This window comes from Lepisma saccharinum, chromosome 14 (genome assembly GCF_977018435.1).
Source record: "Lepisma saccharinum chromosome 14, izLepSacc3.1, whole genome shotgun sequence".
Classification (NCBI taxonomy): domain Eukaryota; kingdom Metazoa; phylum Arthropoda; class Insecta; order Zygentoma; family Lepismatidae; genus Lepisma; species Lepisma saccharinum.
This window is the reverse complement of record NC_139242.1, coordinates 45,605,272-45,623,906: the sequence shown is the minus strand read 5'-3', so window position 1 is coordinate 45,623,906 and position 18,635 is coordinate 45,605,272. Positions and strand designations below refer to the sequence as shown.

Sequence of the window (18,635 nt, the reverse complement as noted above, 5' to 3'; positions counted from 1 at the left end):
GTCTTGTAAAATGTTTTCCTATGGTATTTTTAGAAATATATTCTATTTTCTATTTCTAAATCTTCTATATGTGCTGTACTTTGTGTGTCCTATCTTTTTATTACCAAGTGAAAAAGATACGTGAATATTGTGGCTCAGCCAGAGATTGAACTTGGTTGTTCTCTTCGTAGCTCAGTGGTAAAGCATCAGCATAGAATCTCAAAGATCGATTCTTGGTTGAACCCCAATTTTCATATAAACTCTTCACTAATATATTGTTTAGTCTTAGATAGATATGTAGGTACACCTTTAGTATGGATTTGTGTAACTACAAGTTTAAAAAATTAAAACATTTGTTTATTGGATGAGGCATAATTTACATCACATGCCATGATTCACTAAGTACCTAGTCTTACCATAAATACTGTCACAAAGTTTTAAATAAATTGACACAAAATGCTGAGAGATATTTTAATATCCTAATAACATTACTGAAATGGATGCATGACAAATCAAAATCACAAATCATTATTCAAAATGGCCACGCTTAGCACGCTCACATTCCGTAAGTCTTTGTGGCCACGCATCAATTGAATTACGCAACACATCAACTGGAAAATGAGCAACTGCCTTCAGAAGAGACTGCTTTAAACTTTCAATATTGAGATGTCTCTTCTTGCAAGCCATCTCCTGAAGCTTGGACCACAATTTGTAGTCCAAAGGGTATAGGTCCGGACTTGCAGAAGGCCAATCCGAAGTGGAAATTAAGTCTGGTACATTTGCCTCCAGCCACTGCTGTTGTTCGGGCCCCATATGTTGGGGCTGAATCCTGCTAGAAGCTCCAGTTCTGCCCATGGAAGAGGGTGTTTTTGAGATTCTTGACTAGTCTCTCAAGCACTGTCTGCTGGTACACTTTGGCTGATGTTTTGACCCCTTTTTCACAGAAATGGAGCGTGCCCTCATAGCAAATGTTCCAGACTTCATTCCACATCAGATCAATGCAAAGAACAAAGATTTGTCACCCACCATCTCGGATTTCGATGAAACTTCTTGTTCACCCTTCCCTTATGGTTGAAAGAAACCCCCTGAATTTTTTTCACTGTATCTCAAATGGTTTTAATTTTACAGCTCTTCGAAATTTCATTAAATCTGTATTGTCACTCTTGACACCCTCGGCACAAGATACCTTGCTTACATTTTATTTTTTTCTTGTTAATCAATCATCAGATCGCTTTGAAATTTTGCACAAAGCTCAATGAAATAATGATGATTTCAGAAAAAAATATATCAGCACTCAAAATATTTTATCAAAGTCTCAAAAAATTAATAATATACTTACATTGCAAGAAAAATAGCTGCTGGGTATCCATTTTCTACAATACTCCTACAGAAAAATATTTTAAAAATTTTCATTTTTTTGTTGTAACCACTATGCAAGGGTAGTTCCAAACAAGCATTATTTTTCTAAAACTTGACTTCCTTTGAAAATGGTGGCCATTTTTGTTTCAAGACTTGCAGAATTTTTGGCCTTTGCAAACAGTTTCGATAATTATGATAACTCAGCTATAAAGCTTGGTTTAAAACATTGTTTTCAGTATATTTCAAGCTAAAATTTACGTTCTTTACCTTTTTTCACCATCCCTAATGGGTCAATCCATATGAAGTCATACAACATGGTTGCTACACCATTTTTAAAAAACTTTATTTTTTGTGTGGTGTGAGCCTCATATGTTGACAGTTCAGAACCACTGTTATTTTATTTTTACAATCACCGATTTGAAGATGGCGGGCATTTTTTTTATCATGGCACGCATCATTTTCTCCATTCGTAAGCATCAGCGGCAACTTTTTTATCTCAGCTCTGGTAAGTCCTACGACAATGAGACAAAATCTGTGATGTTAAGCACATTATAGGCTACAATTATAGGCTGCGGTTATAAACTCGGATCACTGCATGCTACTTCAGGCGCTTCACTAACATTGCATGGTCACATGCTGCCATTTTCCTCGCTATAGTTCAGCACCCCCTGGTGATAGAAGTTTGAAACCTTCAATGTAGAAGCGGGAAAGTCTTATAAGTGCAATGTATGGTTGCTCAAAATCCAAAATGTGTTTACAAGGTAACAAAGAAAATAAAAATATAGGATGCTTTACTTTTCAGCACGCCCTCGTATATATACTTTATTGCAGATCCATTTCAGGATTGTAATGTTGTTTATTGACATTCCAAATTACAGTTTGCAGAATTTTAACACAAAATGTTAATAAGAAATAAAATTAGGCATACCATATTTAATGCAAAATATTGAATTTTTCACGAGTTTTGTATCTCTTAAACCAATTGAATCTCAAACTCAAAATTTTTACTGAAGTTACTTATCATGGAGTACTGTATTGTGTACAAATTTCAGATTTTTAAACAACTGCCCACCAGAGATATTTAACCCTGAAATCGGAATTTTTTAACAAAAAGTACATGTTTATAACCCTGTAGAAAAACAAATATTAAAGTCTGAAGCTTCAAATAATTTGAACATACTCTATTGGTACACAGATACTTGCACAAAAAAATTCAAGTGTCAAACAAACTGCCTTCTCCCCGAAAAAAATGTTCAAAAATGTCATTTTGAGCGATTAAAATACACAAGTTTGACCTTAAAATTTATTATGAAGGAATAATATTTAGAAAATTACACAGAAATATAATTGCAGCCTATAATGTGCTTAACATCACAGATTTTGTCTCATTGTCGTAGGACTTACCAGAGCTGAGATAAAAAAGTTGCCGCTGATGCTTACGAATGGAGAAAATGATGCGTGCCATGATAAAAAAAATGCCCGCCATCTTCAAATCGGTGATTGTAAAAATAAAATAACAGTGGTTCTGAACTGTCAACATATGAGGCTCACACCACACAAAAAATAAAGTTTTTTAAAAATGGTGAAGCAACCATGTTGTATGACTTCATATGGATTGACCCTAATGCAAATGACTGAAATTTATGGCCAAAACTGATATTCAATTTTGAAAAAAAAATGGTTAGGATTTTTTTAGTAGGGTAAAAAGGTAAAATGCTCCCCTGTGCTTAGCACCACACCATGAAGGCGTATAGGGGGTGTGGGGGTAACGCCCCACACTTTCTTGATCCGGTCATGAGTTGGGGTGATGTGATCAGCATCACGCCTTTTTAGTAGGCAAGAAATGCAATATCAGAGCTGTAATTTTATTTTAGACGAATCATGTACATCCAAAGTTTTAGCAGAAAATATTTGAGCTCTGTTACCGGTTTCCGCTTTGAGGTATAGCTATTAGAAAATCATCATTTTTAATTTTTTTAAAAAATTTGGCCCAAATATCTCTGGTGGGAGACCAAATAAGAGTTTGATATTTACTTCATAAAGTGCCTGTAAAAAATATTTTAAGATTTATATTTCATAGAAAACGAAGTTTCAACATAAGAAAGTTGGGCACGTTTATGTTATTAGTTATAAATAAATATTTACTTTTAATGAACTATCATGCAATTAAAATGATTGTACGAGGGGATATCAAAAAGTAATTGGGTAAATTTTTTACAGCATTCACAAAATCTGAAATATACATTTTGAAGGTTGAACGTTACTCTACTTTTCCACATAACATCTATTCACATTTATACATTTGTCCGACCACAACACCAATTTTTCGATGCCCATGCAGTAGAAATCATTTGACTGGACACGTAACAAATGATGTACGGCTGTCACAACTTGCTGTGTCACAGCTGAAGTGTTTGCCTGCAAGGTGTTCCTCCAAACAGTTGAATGTCTGACTGGATCAGGTCTGGACATATGCTGGATGCGTGACTTTTTGCATCACCATCACTGATGCAGCCACATTGGGACAAGCATTGTCATGTCGAATGATGACCTCCTCCAGAGATTTTGTTGGACGTTAACGGCGCAGAGCAGCTCGTAGACGATCCAGTGTGGCACAATATGCAGCAGCATTTACAGTTGCTCCTTTTACCCCAAAATCAGCAAGAATGACACCCTGGCTGTCCCAGAAAATGGTAAGCAAATTCCTTCAGACGGGGTTGTCCTGAATTTTTTGGGTGGGATCGACTTTGTGTTTTTCCATACCATACTCTGTCACTTTCGTTCAGGGGTGTAATGAAAAACCCACGATTCATCCCTGATAACAATGTGGTCGAGGAATGCATTTCCAGCCCTTTGGTACCAGAGCAAATGCTCAAGACTGTATCCCATGCAGTCCTCCATATGCTGTGGTGTGAGCTGTCTGGGGACCATCTCGCTGACACTTCGCGATACCCAAGTTCTTCATGGATGATGGTGTATGCACTGCCACATGAAATGCCCACTGAATCCTCTGTTGTTTGGATTGTTGACCGCCGGTCCTCCTGAATCAATGCCTCCACAGCGTCAACATTGCTCTGTGTGTGAGATGTGCGAGGCCGTCCAGAATGGGGTTCACCGAAGACATTTACATGCCCTGCGTTGAACTTTGCACACCAGTTACATACATTTCTGAATGTCGTGCATGTGTCACCATACACTGCACACAACTCATGATAGATTTCAGGTGGTTTCTGTCCCTTTGACCACAGAAACTGAATCACACTCCACAGCTTAACTGTGTCGAACATCTCAAGTGTAGCTGCCATTTTGAAACAACTGCCTCTCGACGCACGTGAGGTGCCATCTCGTGGAAAGGTGGCGAAATACATGTACTTCAAAATGTATATTTCTGTTTTCGTCAATACATTTCCGTTTGGCTGTAAAAAATTTACTCAATTTTTTTGATATCCCCTCGTATTTATTAATTATCATACAAATGGCATAGAAAGTCCGTTAGCTATTTTGAATGAAGAGGTGTGTAAGGCAAAGATTTGTCTGAATAGGTTAACAGGTTAGTCCCGGCAAAACATTAGTTCATAAATTCACTGCACTTGGAACAATTCAGGTCAACCATGGGGCTATTGGAGTAGTTGTATTCCACTTGCATCTCTTAACCGGTTCAGACAAACCTCTGTCTCACACACCTTTTCATTCACAACGGCTGCCAACGGGTTTACTATACCAGTTGTATGATGTAATTAATAAATACAATAACTTAATTGCATGATAGTTCATGAAAAGTAAATAGTTAGTTGTAACTAATAACATAAATTTGCCTGTTTTTGCCCAACTTTTCCTGTTGTAACTTTGTTGTCTATGAAATGTCAATCTCAAAATATTTTTTACAGCCACCTGAAATAGAGTACACTTTATGTTGTAAATATAAAATTTTTATTTGGTCTCCCACCAGACATATTGGGGTCCAAGTTTTGAAGAAAATTATTTTTGATCACATCATTGAAAAAGATCATTTTTAAATAGCTATAACTCAAAGTAGATAGAAGAAAGACAGAGTCGTTTGCAAAAATTTTTGATGTGTCTCGATGGTCTGTGTGGGTATTTATCAAATTGGCAAAAAAAGATACATTTTTATGCATTCTATGCATTACAAATGATTTATGGCATATTCATAAAAAGTATGCATTTTTCAAAAGTATGAAGTGTACTGGCAACATTGGTTATGTCAGAGGGCAGTGCCAGGTCTCCCTGACATCTGGCTATGTTATTCAATCAATGCCCAGATAAAATAAAAGATTTGAGATTTATCGAACAAATATATAGATAAGTTAGTTTTTTGTACAATAAATTACAAATCTTTTCTTTCATCTGGACATTGATGGCATAACATAGCCAGATGTCGAGTACACCTGGTACTACTCTTTGACACGACCAATGTTGTCAGTACACTTCATAATTTCAAAAAGCATAGTTTTTATGGAAATGCCTTAAACAACCCCATAAATCATCTGTAATGCATAGAATGTATAATAGTGTATCATTCATGTTTATAAAATATCCACATAGACAAAGTTAATATCCATGCCTCTTTTGCTGTTTGTAGGAAAGTTACGTACGTTCAAAGTCTCGGTTGCATGTGATTTTTCAAACACCCTGCAGAAGAAGTGTCTTCTAGTTGCTATATCATGTAAAATTATTTATCTAGTTCCAAAACATGACATTTTGAACCTCTAAACCCTTAATTGACACTACAAGTGAATTACGTGGGTCATACCGAAAGTGCAAAAGTGGTCATAACCTCTTTATTAACTGATGTAGATTGTTCAAATTGCACATGTAGTTGGAGTGACTCTTCCTCTATACAAACCAGCTACTCAACATAGTCTCCATTTAAAGCGATGCATTTGCACCATCGTTGAACCCAACTCTAGAATTCTCTTTGAAAAACGTCTGGTGTGCGCTGTCCGACATCCACTTCTTCACATCCACTTTCACGTCGTCTGTGTCATCAAATCGTTGTCCCCGAAGACTGTCCTACGTGGGACCAAACAAGTAGAAGTCTGAGGGTGCCAGATCTGGCTGTACGGTGGACTGGGGACCACGGACCAGCCCATTTTGCCGATCATCTGATTTGTTGCCAAAGAGGTGTGTGGTCGCGCATTGTCTTGGTGAATGTGGATCGCTTTCAGATTCTTGTGCAGTCTCTTCCTCCTAATGGCTTTTCTAAGCTTATGGAGTGTCTCAATGTACCGCTCGCTGTTGATGGTATGGCTACATTCCAGGAAATCAAGGAGAATGACGCGCAATCAACTCGTCCACTCGCTGACGATTCGTGTCAGTGATCGCAGTTGATGGTCTCCCACTGTGCGGTTTGTCTTCAATTCTGGTTTCCCCTTCTGTAAACTTCTTCATCCACCTGTGAACATTGCTCTTGTCAATGGTGTCATCTCCGTACACATTCTGTAGCCTTCTGTGGATGTCAGACAGTGCACACCGGATTTTTTTCAAAGAGGATTCTAGAGTTGGGTTCAACGATGATGAAAATGCATCACTTTAAATGGGGACTATGTTGAGTAGCTGGTTTGTATAGAGGAAGAGTCACTCCAACTACATGCACAATTTGAATGATCTACATCAGTTAATAAAGAGGTTATGACCACTTTTGCATTACTTTCGGTACGGCCCTCTTAGATTAGCTGCGATTGGTGAAAAGTCAAAATTTCCAGGTTTTTTTCCAAAAAGAAACACAATCGGAGAAAAATGTAAAGCAAAATTCTTGGCAAATTGATGCATGTAATTGGAGTGGAATATATATAGTAGGGATGTGACAGATTAATCGGTACGCTATCGGTATCGTCCAATATAAATATATAATTTCCATTCCGCACTTTTTTTAAAAAAGTAAATATGTAAATATGAAGCTTTTTTCATTTCACGAGCTTGGTTCATCTGGTAACATACATTTATTAAGATGATCAATGAACAATTTGGAATTTTATATATCAGACTATTAGAATATCGGTATCGGTAAATTTTATACCTGAACTTTATTGGTATCGGCCAAAATTTCATATCGGCCCATGCCTAACTTATAGTAATCAATATTTTGAACAACTTTAAAGTATTACAATTTTCAAGCATTGTTATCAGTGGGAATCAGTATGAATGTTGGTATCAGTTCAAAGTTGTATCGTCTCTGCCATACTTTCTATGTATCTTGTTTTCCACTTACTGACAGTGGCAATAGACCATGTTGAAGTTGTAATTGGATGTAGACTAATTTACAAGTGAAATATGTTTCGTGCCTGACTCGGTACCTGTTATTTCAATAGGATCTTCTTAGAGGATCTAAGGAGTATACAGAGCTCCTGGATAGAGCAAGAAGTTACTATGAGCAACATTTTGATGCAACACAGCACTCTGAACCTACTACTGGGGCACATATCCTAACCTTGATGCAGAATTCTGAATTTGATCGAGATGAAATAAGAACGGCAGCAGAAAAGTTACCACCAGCTGATGGTTAGTCTTTTTTTTTTAATATCAGATAATTTGTTGGAATTATTTGTCTTACTAAAAGTGTCACTCATCATAATTAAACTTATAATTTAATTATGTGCATGGGTTAATAGGGAACTGGGCATACATACACTTTAAAGTCTAGCCTAAATGCCTGAATGTGCTTGCACCAGGAATCAATCTTGGGGATCCTTGATTACCATGCTGCAGTTTTGTCACTAAATAACATCAATATATTTTTCATGTATTTCTTTTCTTCATTTCTCTTTTGTGCTAGTGGTCTGTCTATGTGCAAATAATTATAATCTTTCAAAATTCTTTGTTATTCTGTCTGTATTTCTGTTTATGCTGTTTTTTAATTGTATGTAGTGCTTGTTAAGGGAGATTTCACTGAAGCGACAGGCAACAAGCGACACATGTTGCTTGGAAGTGAACACTCAGTAATCAATTTAACTTTTGGAACAGAAGCGAAACGACAGGCTGCACATTTCACTTGTAACTTGCATGTCGCTTTGACTGGCCCATTTTCTCAATACTGTGTATCGTGTTGCTTCATACTCTTGTTTGTGCATGCGCGGTGTCACTTGTCACCTGCAGCTTCGATGTGAATTGTCCGTGTCACTTGCAGCTTGTCATTTTGGTGTGAATTCTGCCTAAGTCTCCTGCAGGAACTTTAGCGTGTTCACTGAGTATCTTTGTACTACATTCTGATAATCTATTTAAATTATATAAAATAGCCTTAGTGTTGAGCCAATACCAGTATATCAGCATTGGAAAGTATCGATTGGAATTTAATTATCAATACTTTTCCAGAGTCCTGTTGTGTCTCAAAAGTCCACTACAGTGTCACATGATATTCTCACACAGTGTCTAAATATCCTGAATAATCTGCAAAATGCATATTTTTTATAATTTTTGCAACAACATTGTTCAGAGATGAATTTTTTGCTTAAGTAATTGTTTGATATGAAATTATTAAAGCGAAACTCTGTTAGATTTCTGTGATGTATTTTTAGTGGAAAAATTATGTATTAAAATTTATAAATATTTTAAACTACTTTAAATTGTTAAAATTTTCAGTATCAGCGTTGTTATCGGTGGGAATGGGTAAGAGTATTGGTTCAAAGTATCTACTGCCGGGCTCAGTGGCAGAGTGGTTAGCACAGCATGCTACGATGCCATAGGTTCCATGTTCAAATCCTGGACTGTGCATGGGTGTTCTTTGTGAGTGTCCCTTCATTATTCATCATTATTTTGGTAATTAGCCAAAAGTTACAGAAATGTGAAGTAAAATAAACCAAACCTTATTCTTCACCGTTTGTCTAAAGGCCTAAGAGGTGGTGGTTCATTTCAACCCTATTGCCATGATCACCCACAGGTAGGTAGAAAAACTGTACATAATAACCAAAACTAAAAATCAATAACAAGTCAATCAAACGAAACGATCCTCTCCATTTTTGTGTGAAGATATATAGAATTGGTATAAAAGTTTTGTCCCCCCCACCCAAAGAAAATTCCCATGATGCAGGGGCATTATGAAACCCCCCCTATCAGTGCCCTTGAATGACATAAGGGAAGAACATGCTTGTTCAGCTTCCAAAAAAATGAAAATACATTTTAAAGATATAGATTAGTTTTCAGTGACAGAAATTTATACTTCGAATAGATGCATGGATGTGACCTTCCTATAATTTGCATTTTGTGAGGAAATACATGTCTTTAGTGTGACATATTTCATTGGCAGACGATATCATGCACGTTTGTTGCAAAATAACCTAGTAAGACGAATAAGATTATCTAGAGACAGTCATTAATAATCTCCTATCGCACAACCTAACCTCTATGAATTATGCGAGACTAAAATATCTTTATTAATGGTGTAGACTTGAGTTTCATATAATTCTCTATTACAACAAGTGTATGAGTGGCCACGTTGGCTCAGTCGGTAACGCGTCTGACTACCATGCTAAAGGTCCCGGGTTCGATCCCCGGCCGGTTCAAATCGGGGAACTTTTCTAACGTTGGAAGCGGCCCCAGCGTCCACCCAGCATCGAATAACATGGGTACCCAGAGGAAACCCTGGGGGGTAAAGGCGGTCAGGAGCGTGCTGCTGATCACATTACCCCCACTCACGACCGGATCAAGAAAGTGTGGGGCGTTACCCCCACACCCCCTATACGCCTTCATGGTGTGGTGCTAAGCACAGGGGAACACTTTACCTTTTTTTTTAACAAGTGTATGAGCCATAATAAATGTTCCTCATTAAATTTAATTAAGCAAATATTTCCAGAATGCAAATCTATTAAATGATAATTTTATTAACGCGAGCATGAGCACAATGTCATCAAAAGTTTGTGATTTGTTGTTTGAGGATAAGATTCATGTTACAAAGGAAATGTTCAATCATTAATACTTCAATAACTTGCAGGAGAAATTCCATATACCAAGATAAAAATATATTTACCAGTGGTCAATATAGAAATGAACATCACTATCCTTAAAACTTATCCATTTTGAACTGTTAAATTCTATTATATCCTTCAAGGATAATAAAATATATATATACTTCATATATTGTCTCAAATGTATATATATATTAAATTTGAGTTATAATCTACGTACACCAACTTAAGAATTGACAACCTTTTAATACATTAATGTGGAACATCACATGCACTACATTTAATGTAATTTGCAGTATTTTTCATTTATATTTACATGTACTTCTCTTTCAGTTTGTAACTAGAAAATCATTTTTACATATTACAAGATCATGCATTCATATTCCTGAGGATGAAGTTCCAATCTAGAAAATTGAAGAATCTAGAAGAATTATTTACAACATTTATATCACCAAAGTTCATTTATATGGCCAATTATCACATCAAGAACAATTTATGTCATATCTGGACCAAGCCAATCAGAATGGCTACCTGAATCATGTCCATTCACACGAAGAAATATACAGTGTGATCATTTTATCGTGCATATTGGGATCACATCATTTGTCTTGAGCCCACTGACATTGAGTGACCACGTTTTCGTTTCTTTTTCGTATGTTTTAAAAGGTAGTTGATGCTTGTCTAGATGTTGGCTACGTAGTCAGCTAACCTATCGATAGGTGGTAGCGTACAGTATGCAATACTTGTTTTCGAGCGTACAGAGCACATGGTCTGTGATTACAGAACTTGTGTCTGGTATGGCATGTTCCTTGTGAATAATGATACCATTTTCAATAGCACAGCAGTTCGAAAGCAAGTCATATGACTATGTTACAGAACAATTTCATGTTAGATTTCCACGTGCACCGGTGCCAAACAAGTCAACAGTAACGTGAATCATCAGTCGCTTTCGAGAAACCGGGAGTGTTGCTGACAAGAAGAAGAATAGGCGTGCTTCAGTATTGACGGAAGGAAAAATAGAAGAGGTACGTACAGTACTTGAACGGTCTCCAAGCGAAAGTTGGCGTAAATTAGCATCGCAGACAGGAATATCGTTTGGGAGTGCACAAAAGCCATGAAGAAATTAGGTATGCATGCATACCGCATACATGAACTGAAACCTCCAGACACTGTTAAAAGAATAAGGTGCTGCCAATGGTTTATCAACCAGATGGAAAGTAATGGGATGGACTTCCTGGATAATGTGTTTTTTAGTGATGAGGCGTATGTTCACCTTATCTGTTACATCAATAGTCAGAACAACATATATCGGTCAGCACACAATCCACACAGCTTACATGAATCGCCACTGCAAGTAGGGGTTTGGTGTGTGATTTCTAGATGACGAAGAGTGGGCCAGATTTTTCTTTACGAAACCCTTGACAGTCTACCAGGATATCATTATGCAATTTGTCGCTCATCTCCAGCATGATGAACGCTATTGTTACTTGCAACGAGGTGGGGGCAACGTGCCATACATCCACAAACACCGTGGAATGTTTGGAAGAAATCTTTGATGATCGCTTGATCTCAAAGGGTCTGTGGCTCCCTCGTTCTCCTGACTTATCTTCACCAGACTTCTTTCTCTGTTTTTTTTTGAAAGGACGTGTATATCGAGCAAACCCACGTACTCTACAAGACCTAGAGCGAGCCATTACTGAAGAGATGAATTCCATTAGCCTTGATGTCCTACGAAGGGTGTTAACAAATATGGTGCGAAGGGTTCGGACTTGCCTTCAGGAAGAAGGTGGACATTTCCAACACTTGCCGTAAGACATTACCATTTGTGGATAACTACATTTCATGTATCAAATCAAATGTGAATATCTCTGAATTATTGTCCATAGTGGAATTATAGTGTATAGTATCATGATGTGCACGATAAAATGATTACCCGTTATATTATGATTTGTCACTTTCCCAACTTATTTTTCAAGGGTTTAACCATTCAATTTCATTTTAGATTTCGAAATCACTAAGTGACATCTTAAATGGCTAATTAACTTGCTTAAAATAACAAAAAAAAAACAACTAATTTTGGTTGACAAAATCAAAATCAATGACTTATCCGTGATAACTCTTCCACTCAGTGTATCCAAAAATACAATATGCTATATGCACAGACTATCAACTGGAATATTTTATATGTAAAGGTAAAAGGTAAAAGTGCTCCCCTGTGCTTAGCACCATGCCATGAAGGCGTATAGGGGGTGTGGGGGGTAACGCTCCACACTTTCTTGATCCGGTCGTGAGTGGGGGTGATGTGATCAGCATCACGCCCCTGACCACCTTTACACCCCAGGGTTTCCCCCAGGTACCCATGTTATTCGATGCTGGGTGGGCGCCGGGGCCGTTAGAAAAGTTCCCCGATTTGAACCGGCCGGGGATCGAACCCGGGACCTTTAGCATGGTAGTCAGACGCGTTACCGACTGAGCCACCGTGGCCACATATTTTATATGTACGAAATATAATTTTATACAATGTTTTTCCTTAAGTATTGCTGTAATACATCCTTTGCACAATAAATTAATATATTATTACATAAATTCCAGTTTTTATTTATTTTGCATCATAAAATGTTTGATAAAAAAATATTTTTACCCTCAGCGGAAAAAAGGTTGAATCATTGAATTTATGTAAATAACAAGTTTATAACATCATAATTTTGCTTGAATATGATTGCAAATTATAAAGAGCATGGCTGCAAACCGATATCTCGCAAAAATTGGTGAATCTGATTTTTTGGATTTTTTTATGCACATTGCTTTTCAATCATAAGTACCCCGGACATCTACCGTAAGCAAAATTTAATTTACTAATTATTCTATTTTTTGCAATTCTTGAACTTCACAAATGTACACCAATTTATACAAAGTTACGAGGGGCATATCATAAAGAATTACACTTTATTGTTTTAATGCAAAATGAAATGGCATAATTCCACGCACTGTGCAGGATGGGCGCATAGGTACCTTGTCTACCGCCAGGTGGCAGCACCGTGTGACAGTGCGTAGTCTGTGGCCTGTGCAGCCGTCGAAGCACAACGTCACTGTTGCGGACAACATGGAACAAGATGAACATGGTCAACGATGGACGAGTTGGTTTTTGTGGAAGGAAGGGGAAATAACGGCACGTATCCATAGACGGTTAGTGGCTGTGTGTGGCGAGTATGCAGTGTCACGGAAAACGGTGTATAATTGGGTAACTGGCTGGAAAAACGGTCAAACGTCGACGGAGAAGGGAAAGAGTCCAGGGCGACATGCGAGTGTGAAAACAGATGCAAACATCGCACGTGTGGAAAATGTCATACTGGAGAACAGGCGTGTGACGTTTATGGAACTGGAGAGGATTACGGGATTAAGCAGACGAACCCTGCAACGCATTGTGCACAGTGACTTGAAAATGGGTAAAGTGTCAGCTCGGTGGGTACCGAAATGTCTTAACGCATGCCACAAACAACAACACGTAGACATTTCCAGGGAGCTTTTGGAACTTTACGACCAGAATCCAGCTGATTTCATGGGGAAGCTTGTGACAGGTGATGAAGTGTGGCTGCATTACCACGAACCGGAAACCAAATCCCAATCCATGCAGTGGAAACATAAGGGTAGCCCCCCACCCAAGAAATTCAAAACAGCGCCCACGGCTGGGAAACAAATGGCCACTGTGTTTTGGGATAGTGATGGCATCATCCTCATTGATTGGCTACCGAGGGGAACCACCGTTAACAGTGCAGTCTACGTGGCAACACTGACGCGGTTGCGTCGTGCAATTCAGAAGAAGAGGCAAGGCAAATGGGGCAAAGGTGTGCTTCTCCAACATGACAATGCCCAGCCGCACACCAGTTGTGAAACAACAGCTGCTATTGACCGACTGGGTTTCAAGGTGTTACCACATCCAGCATACTCTCCCGATTTGGCACCGTCCGATTTTCACTTGTTTGGCGCCATGAAGAAGCCCCTGCGTGGTCACCATTTCAACAATTGTGAGGAACTCCATGAGGCTGTCCAGCGATGGGAGCACACAACTCCAAAGAACTGGTTTCAAAATGGTCTAGAACGACTTTCACACCGCTGGCGTAAGTGTCTACAGCTCCAGGGGGACTATGTTGAGAAAGTGCATATAGCCGATTAAATGTATCTATGTCTGTATGTATCGAATACAATAAAGTGTAATTCTTTATGATACGCCCCTCGTAGAATGTACCAATGAATAAAAATTTAGGTTCCTCATACATCAAATAACAGAATTTAACCAAAATATGAGCTATTTGCAGTATTGTTTTATAATGGCTCATCACCGGGTACTGTTATACTAGGAACATCCCAAAGGTGTTAAGAGTGTAAACTACCTACTCCTATGGAAGTGAATGTAGTCTAATGTTCTTTCCTTTGTTGCTTTCAGATGATTCATGGATGACCATCAAACCAGATGAGTTGGAAGCAATGCTCCAGAGCAAATACGGCTGTGCAAATAAACTAAACATATCAGGATCAGGTCTTTCAGAAATTCCAAAGACACTGAGGAAGTTTTTGGATCAAGTTTCATCTCTGGATGGGGCAGAGTTCTCTGAGTAAGTTGATGTGAATCCTTTGACATTCTCATGTTTCATACTGATGCAAGAAATAATAATAATAAATATATTAATAAGAAAAGAAGGGGCAGTATTACAAGCAATATTTCAATTTGTTGGCTTGTTCCATTTCATGCACTATTTAGGCATGTTGCTATGTTGTGGAACAAAGTTATACTGCATAAGATACAGAACCTTACAGGATTCCAGCTGCTGAACTGGAACTGCTGAGAACGTTGTGAAAATCAACCTATAAATCATGAAAAAATATATATTCTTAACAATATTTAAACATATGAAAATGACCAGGAATATTTAATACAATTGTACATTTTGTGGATAGGAATTTTTCACATGTTGCCAACACTAGTTTGCTACTGCAAATTTGTTCTTATGTAAAGAGATTTCTTAAAAATGTCCGTTTCATATTTCAGCTTAAAAAAATGTAAATGCTGATACCAGTGAAGTGCCAATATAAGAAAATATAAAATTTTGGCAATACCAATAACCAATTTTCTGAGACTTTTGTGGAAAATTCCAAATGCTCCATTAAGAATTTGAATGTTCATTCACCTCGTCATGTAACCAGGCAATTGTAATAAGTTTTAATGCAGATACCTACTTTGCAAGATATGGGTATATGAATTATACCTTTATAAATACGGAGAAACTAGTACTCACTTTTATCCGCGAAGCTGTTTTTTCTTTTTTTTTTTTTTTTTTTCGATTAATTTCAGTGGCCACTGCCACCATCCTCGTTGGAACTTGCTGCGCTGTTGCTTGGCATGCGTCTTTTGTTCGTAGTTCTCTGGCTGCCGTTAGGTGCGCTGCTAGGTGCACTGTGCGTCTTTGTGCGTCGTCTGCTATTTCCGGGCGATAACTGCTGCAGTAGTGGAATCCAAGTATGGTGCGCTTGCCCGCTATCGATGTTTAGTTCGTGCGGGAAGTGCATTATGGCGTGCGTTTCCTTGATTTTGGTGTCTATGAGCGTGTGGGCAGTGTGTTTGACTCGAACCTTTTGAATTTTATGGCTATTGTATTTGATATGTCTAGCAAGACCAGTAGTGGGTTGGGCTTTTTTCGCATCTGCTAGGTGCTGTTGGATTCTTTCATTGACAGATCTGATGGACCTGCCGATGTAATGAGCCTTGCATTCACACTCTGCATCATATACACCTGGGTTGTCAAGGGGGGAGAGGAAGTACCGTTTGTGCTTGTTCAGTTTATCAGTTATTTTGGAGTTGGGTTTGTGCGCTACTTTGATGCCAAATGGGAGAAGGGCTTTGGCTATGCGGTTGGAAGTGGTGGGATGGTAGGGGAAGGCAAACCATTTATATTGGTCGTTGGGGGTTGGTTGTGGCTGGGTTGCTTGTGGATGGGTTGATTGTGGTAGGTTAGGGTGTCTGACCTGTATTTCCGCCTTACTGCACCAAGTGGAAAGTTGTGATTCAGTGTAGCCATGTTTCAGGGCTATTTCTGTGATGGTGGCTATCTCCTCTCGTAGATCCTCTTCTTTACCACAGTAGGAGAAGGCTCTTCGATAAAAGTTTAGCCACACATTGGCTTTTTGCTTAGGGGGATGGCTAGAGAGAGCATGTATGTACTGGTTGCCTGCATCCGGTTTTCTGTAGATGGTGGTTGTGAATTTGTTAAGTGCACGGCTGATGGTGATGTCCAGGAAGTTGATTTTACCAAGTTTTTCATGCTCTAGGGTGAAGTTGAGCCTGGGGTGGATGTTATTTAGTTTGTTCACTAGGAGGTTGAGTTCTTCTGCCTTTTTGTATACAACTATTGTGTCGTCCGCGTACCTTCCATATCGGATGTGTTGTAGTTCTGGAGTGTGGAGTATCTCTTTTTCAGCCAGGTGCATGACGATGTTGGCTAAAGGAGCTGATAGCGGGTTGCCCATCGCAAGGCCCTCGGATTGGTTGTAGAATTTATCTTCAAACTGAAAGTAATTGTGTTTTAGACAAACTTCCAATAGCCTGGTTATCTCTTGTACCTCTAGGGCCGGGATTCTGTTAGTTGTCAGCCATCTTTCCACCGAACGCAGTGCTAGGTCTATGGGGATTGAACTGTACATATCTACTATATCAATGCTGGCTAATTTTGCACTGTCAGCTTGCACTATTGAAGTTACCAGATTTTTAGCATCGGCACTGTTGCGGAACACGTATGTAAGTTTGTGGTTGAAATGAGATATTTTGTTTTTTAGCCAGTTTGTTAGGTGAACTGTGGGGTAATTGAAGCCAGCTATTATAAGTCGCATGGGGATTCCAGGTTTATGAGTTTTAGGAATGCCATAGGCAATGGCAGGTGAAGGGTGGGGATTGAGGAGGAATTTGTGGTCTTGTTCACTAAGTATGGCACTAGATTTCACTGCATTTTTCACAATTCTATTGTACCTGTCTGTGGGGTCTTTTTTGATGACACTGTATGAGTCACTGTTTAGTTTGTCTATCACTTTCGTGGAGTAATCACCTTTGTGCATGATTACGAACTGGTTTGTTTTGTCAGACTTTAGACACCAAACATCATTGGTGTTCAGCCATTTGCCAAAATCGGAGAGGACAGAAGAGATTTCTTGGTGCACTGGATTAGGTTTCCTGGTTTTACTGTTGGTCATCACTTTTTGAAAAATTCCGGCTGCTGACGTTCTGATGTTTTCCGAATCTTGGGGTTTGGGAGCAAAACAAGCTGCTTTTTCTGCCGCACATATGAGGTCGAGGGTAGGTGGCTTACTGTTTTGTACATTAAACTTATCGCCGTAGGCAAGGAGTTCTTTGAATTTGTTGGGGATTGAGAGATTTGACAGATTTATTATGTTTTTTCCATGTCCGTCATCTGGGTTGATTGCATTCTCACTCGGCCATGTTCCTCCCAAGTGGTGAAGTTTGTTGCGTAAAGACCTAGTTTTTTGGTTTTCCAAGATTTGTAGCATGTATTCGATGTTATTCTTTGCATGCTCCCACTTAGCGGGTGATAGCGTGGTTTCCAGTCTATTTCTTTGTCGTTCGCACGTGTGAGACAGTCGGCGAATTTCAGCATGTTTGTCGGAAATAACGGCGGAAAGCGCACGTTTTTGTGAAATATGGATAACGTTCTTCATTTCATCTACTAGTTTCTCCGTATTTATATACTACCGCGTCTCTCTTTTCCCAATCATGAATATACCTTTATATTCATTAAAAAATAATAAAAGTGACATAATTTTGCACTAAATTACAGATTTGGTAGCAGAGTGTGATCAAATTGCTGACAATATTACTGATGTGCCTATATCGTCTGATACCACTTTTAGTCTTTTCCATCCGTTACTTTATGCAGTAAACTGCTGTGGTAGGGGCTAGTTGAGATGCCTGCAAAATGACAAAGGACACCCCTTCCTGGACTTGTGTTATCAGTAAAAATTTCACATCAGTCCACCACCATATTTTGTATTACATTAACATTTTGTCATTGTTGGTATAAGAATGGTTAAAAAGTTTCATGCCCGTCGATTTCTAATAATTATTTGTTTCAGTGCTCAGAATGAAAACTCTCCACCTGAAGAACAAGAACAAGAATCTTCTCAGGCAAAAAGTATGTCTAGTGAATCAGGGGAGCATGTGAGCAAAGTGGATTTCAGGGCTGAAGACTTCTCAAGTGCACTCCAGAATGTTTTAGGTAGGTGCTAGATGGAAGAAAATATTATACTGTATCAGTCTTGAATGTTTTAAAGTGCATATGTAACATAATGTCGTAAAATAATACAATTACAGCTGAG

The 18,635-nt window shown here is 38.5% G+C and overlaps 1 protein-coding gene across 1 annotated transcript in view; it reads left to right on the top strand.

Moving 5' to 3' along the window:
• ecd (ecdysoneless cell cycle regulator) overlaps positions 1 to 18,635 on the top strand; it is a 48,191-nt gene that overhangs the window by 16,463 nt on the left and 13,093 nt on the right. Inside the window, exons 8-10 of the mRNA XM_083135512.1 lie at positions 7,668 to 7,857; positions 14,701 to 14,869; positions 18,393 to 18,535. Coding sequence (XP_082991638.1) covers positions 7,668 to 7,857; positions 14,701 to 14,869; positions 18,393 to 18,535 — 502 coding nt within the window. The remainder of the gene's footprint in view (positions 1 to 7,667; positions 7,858 to 14,700; positions 14,870 to 18,392; positions 18,536 to 18,635) is intronic.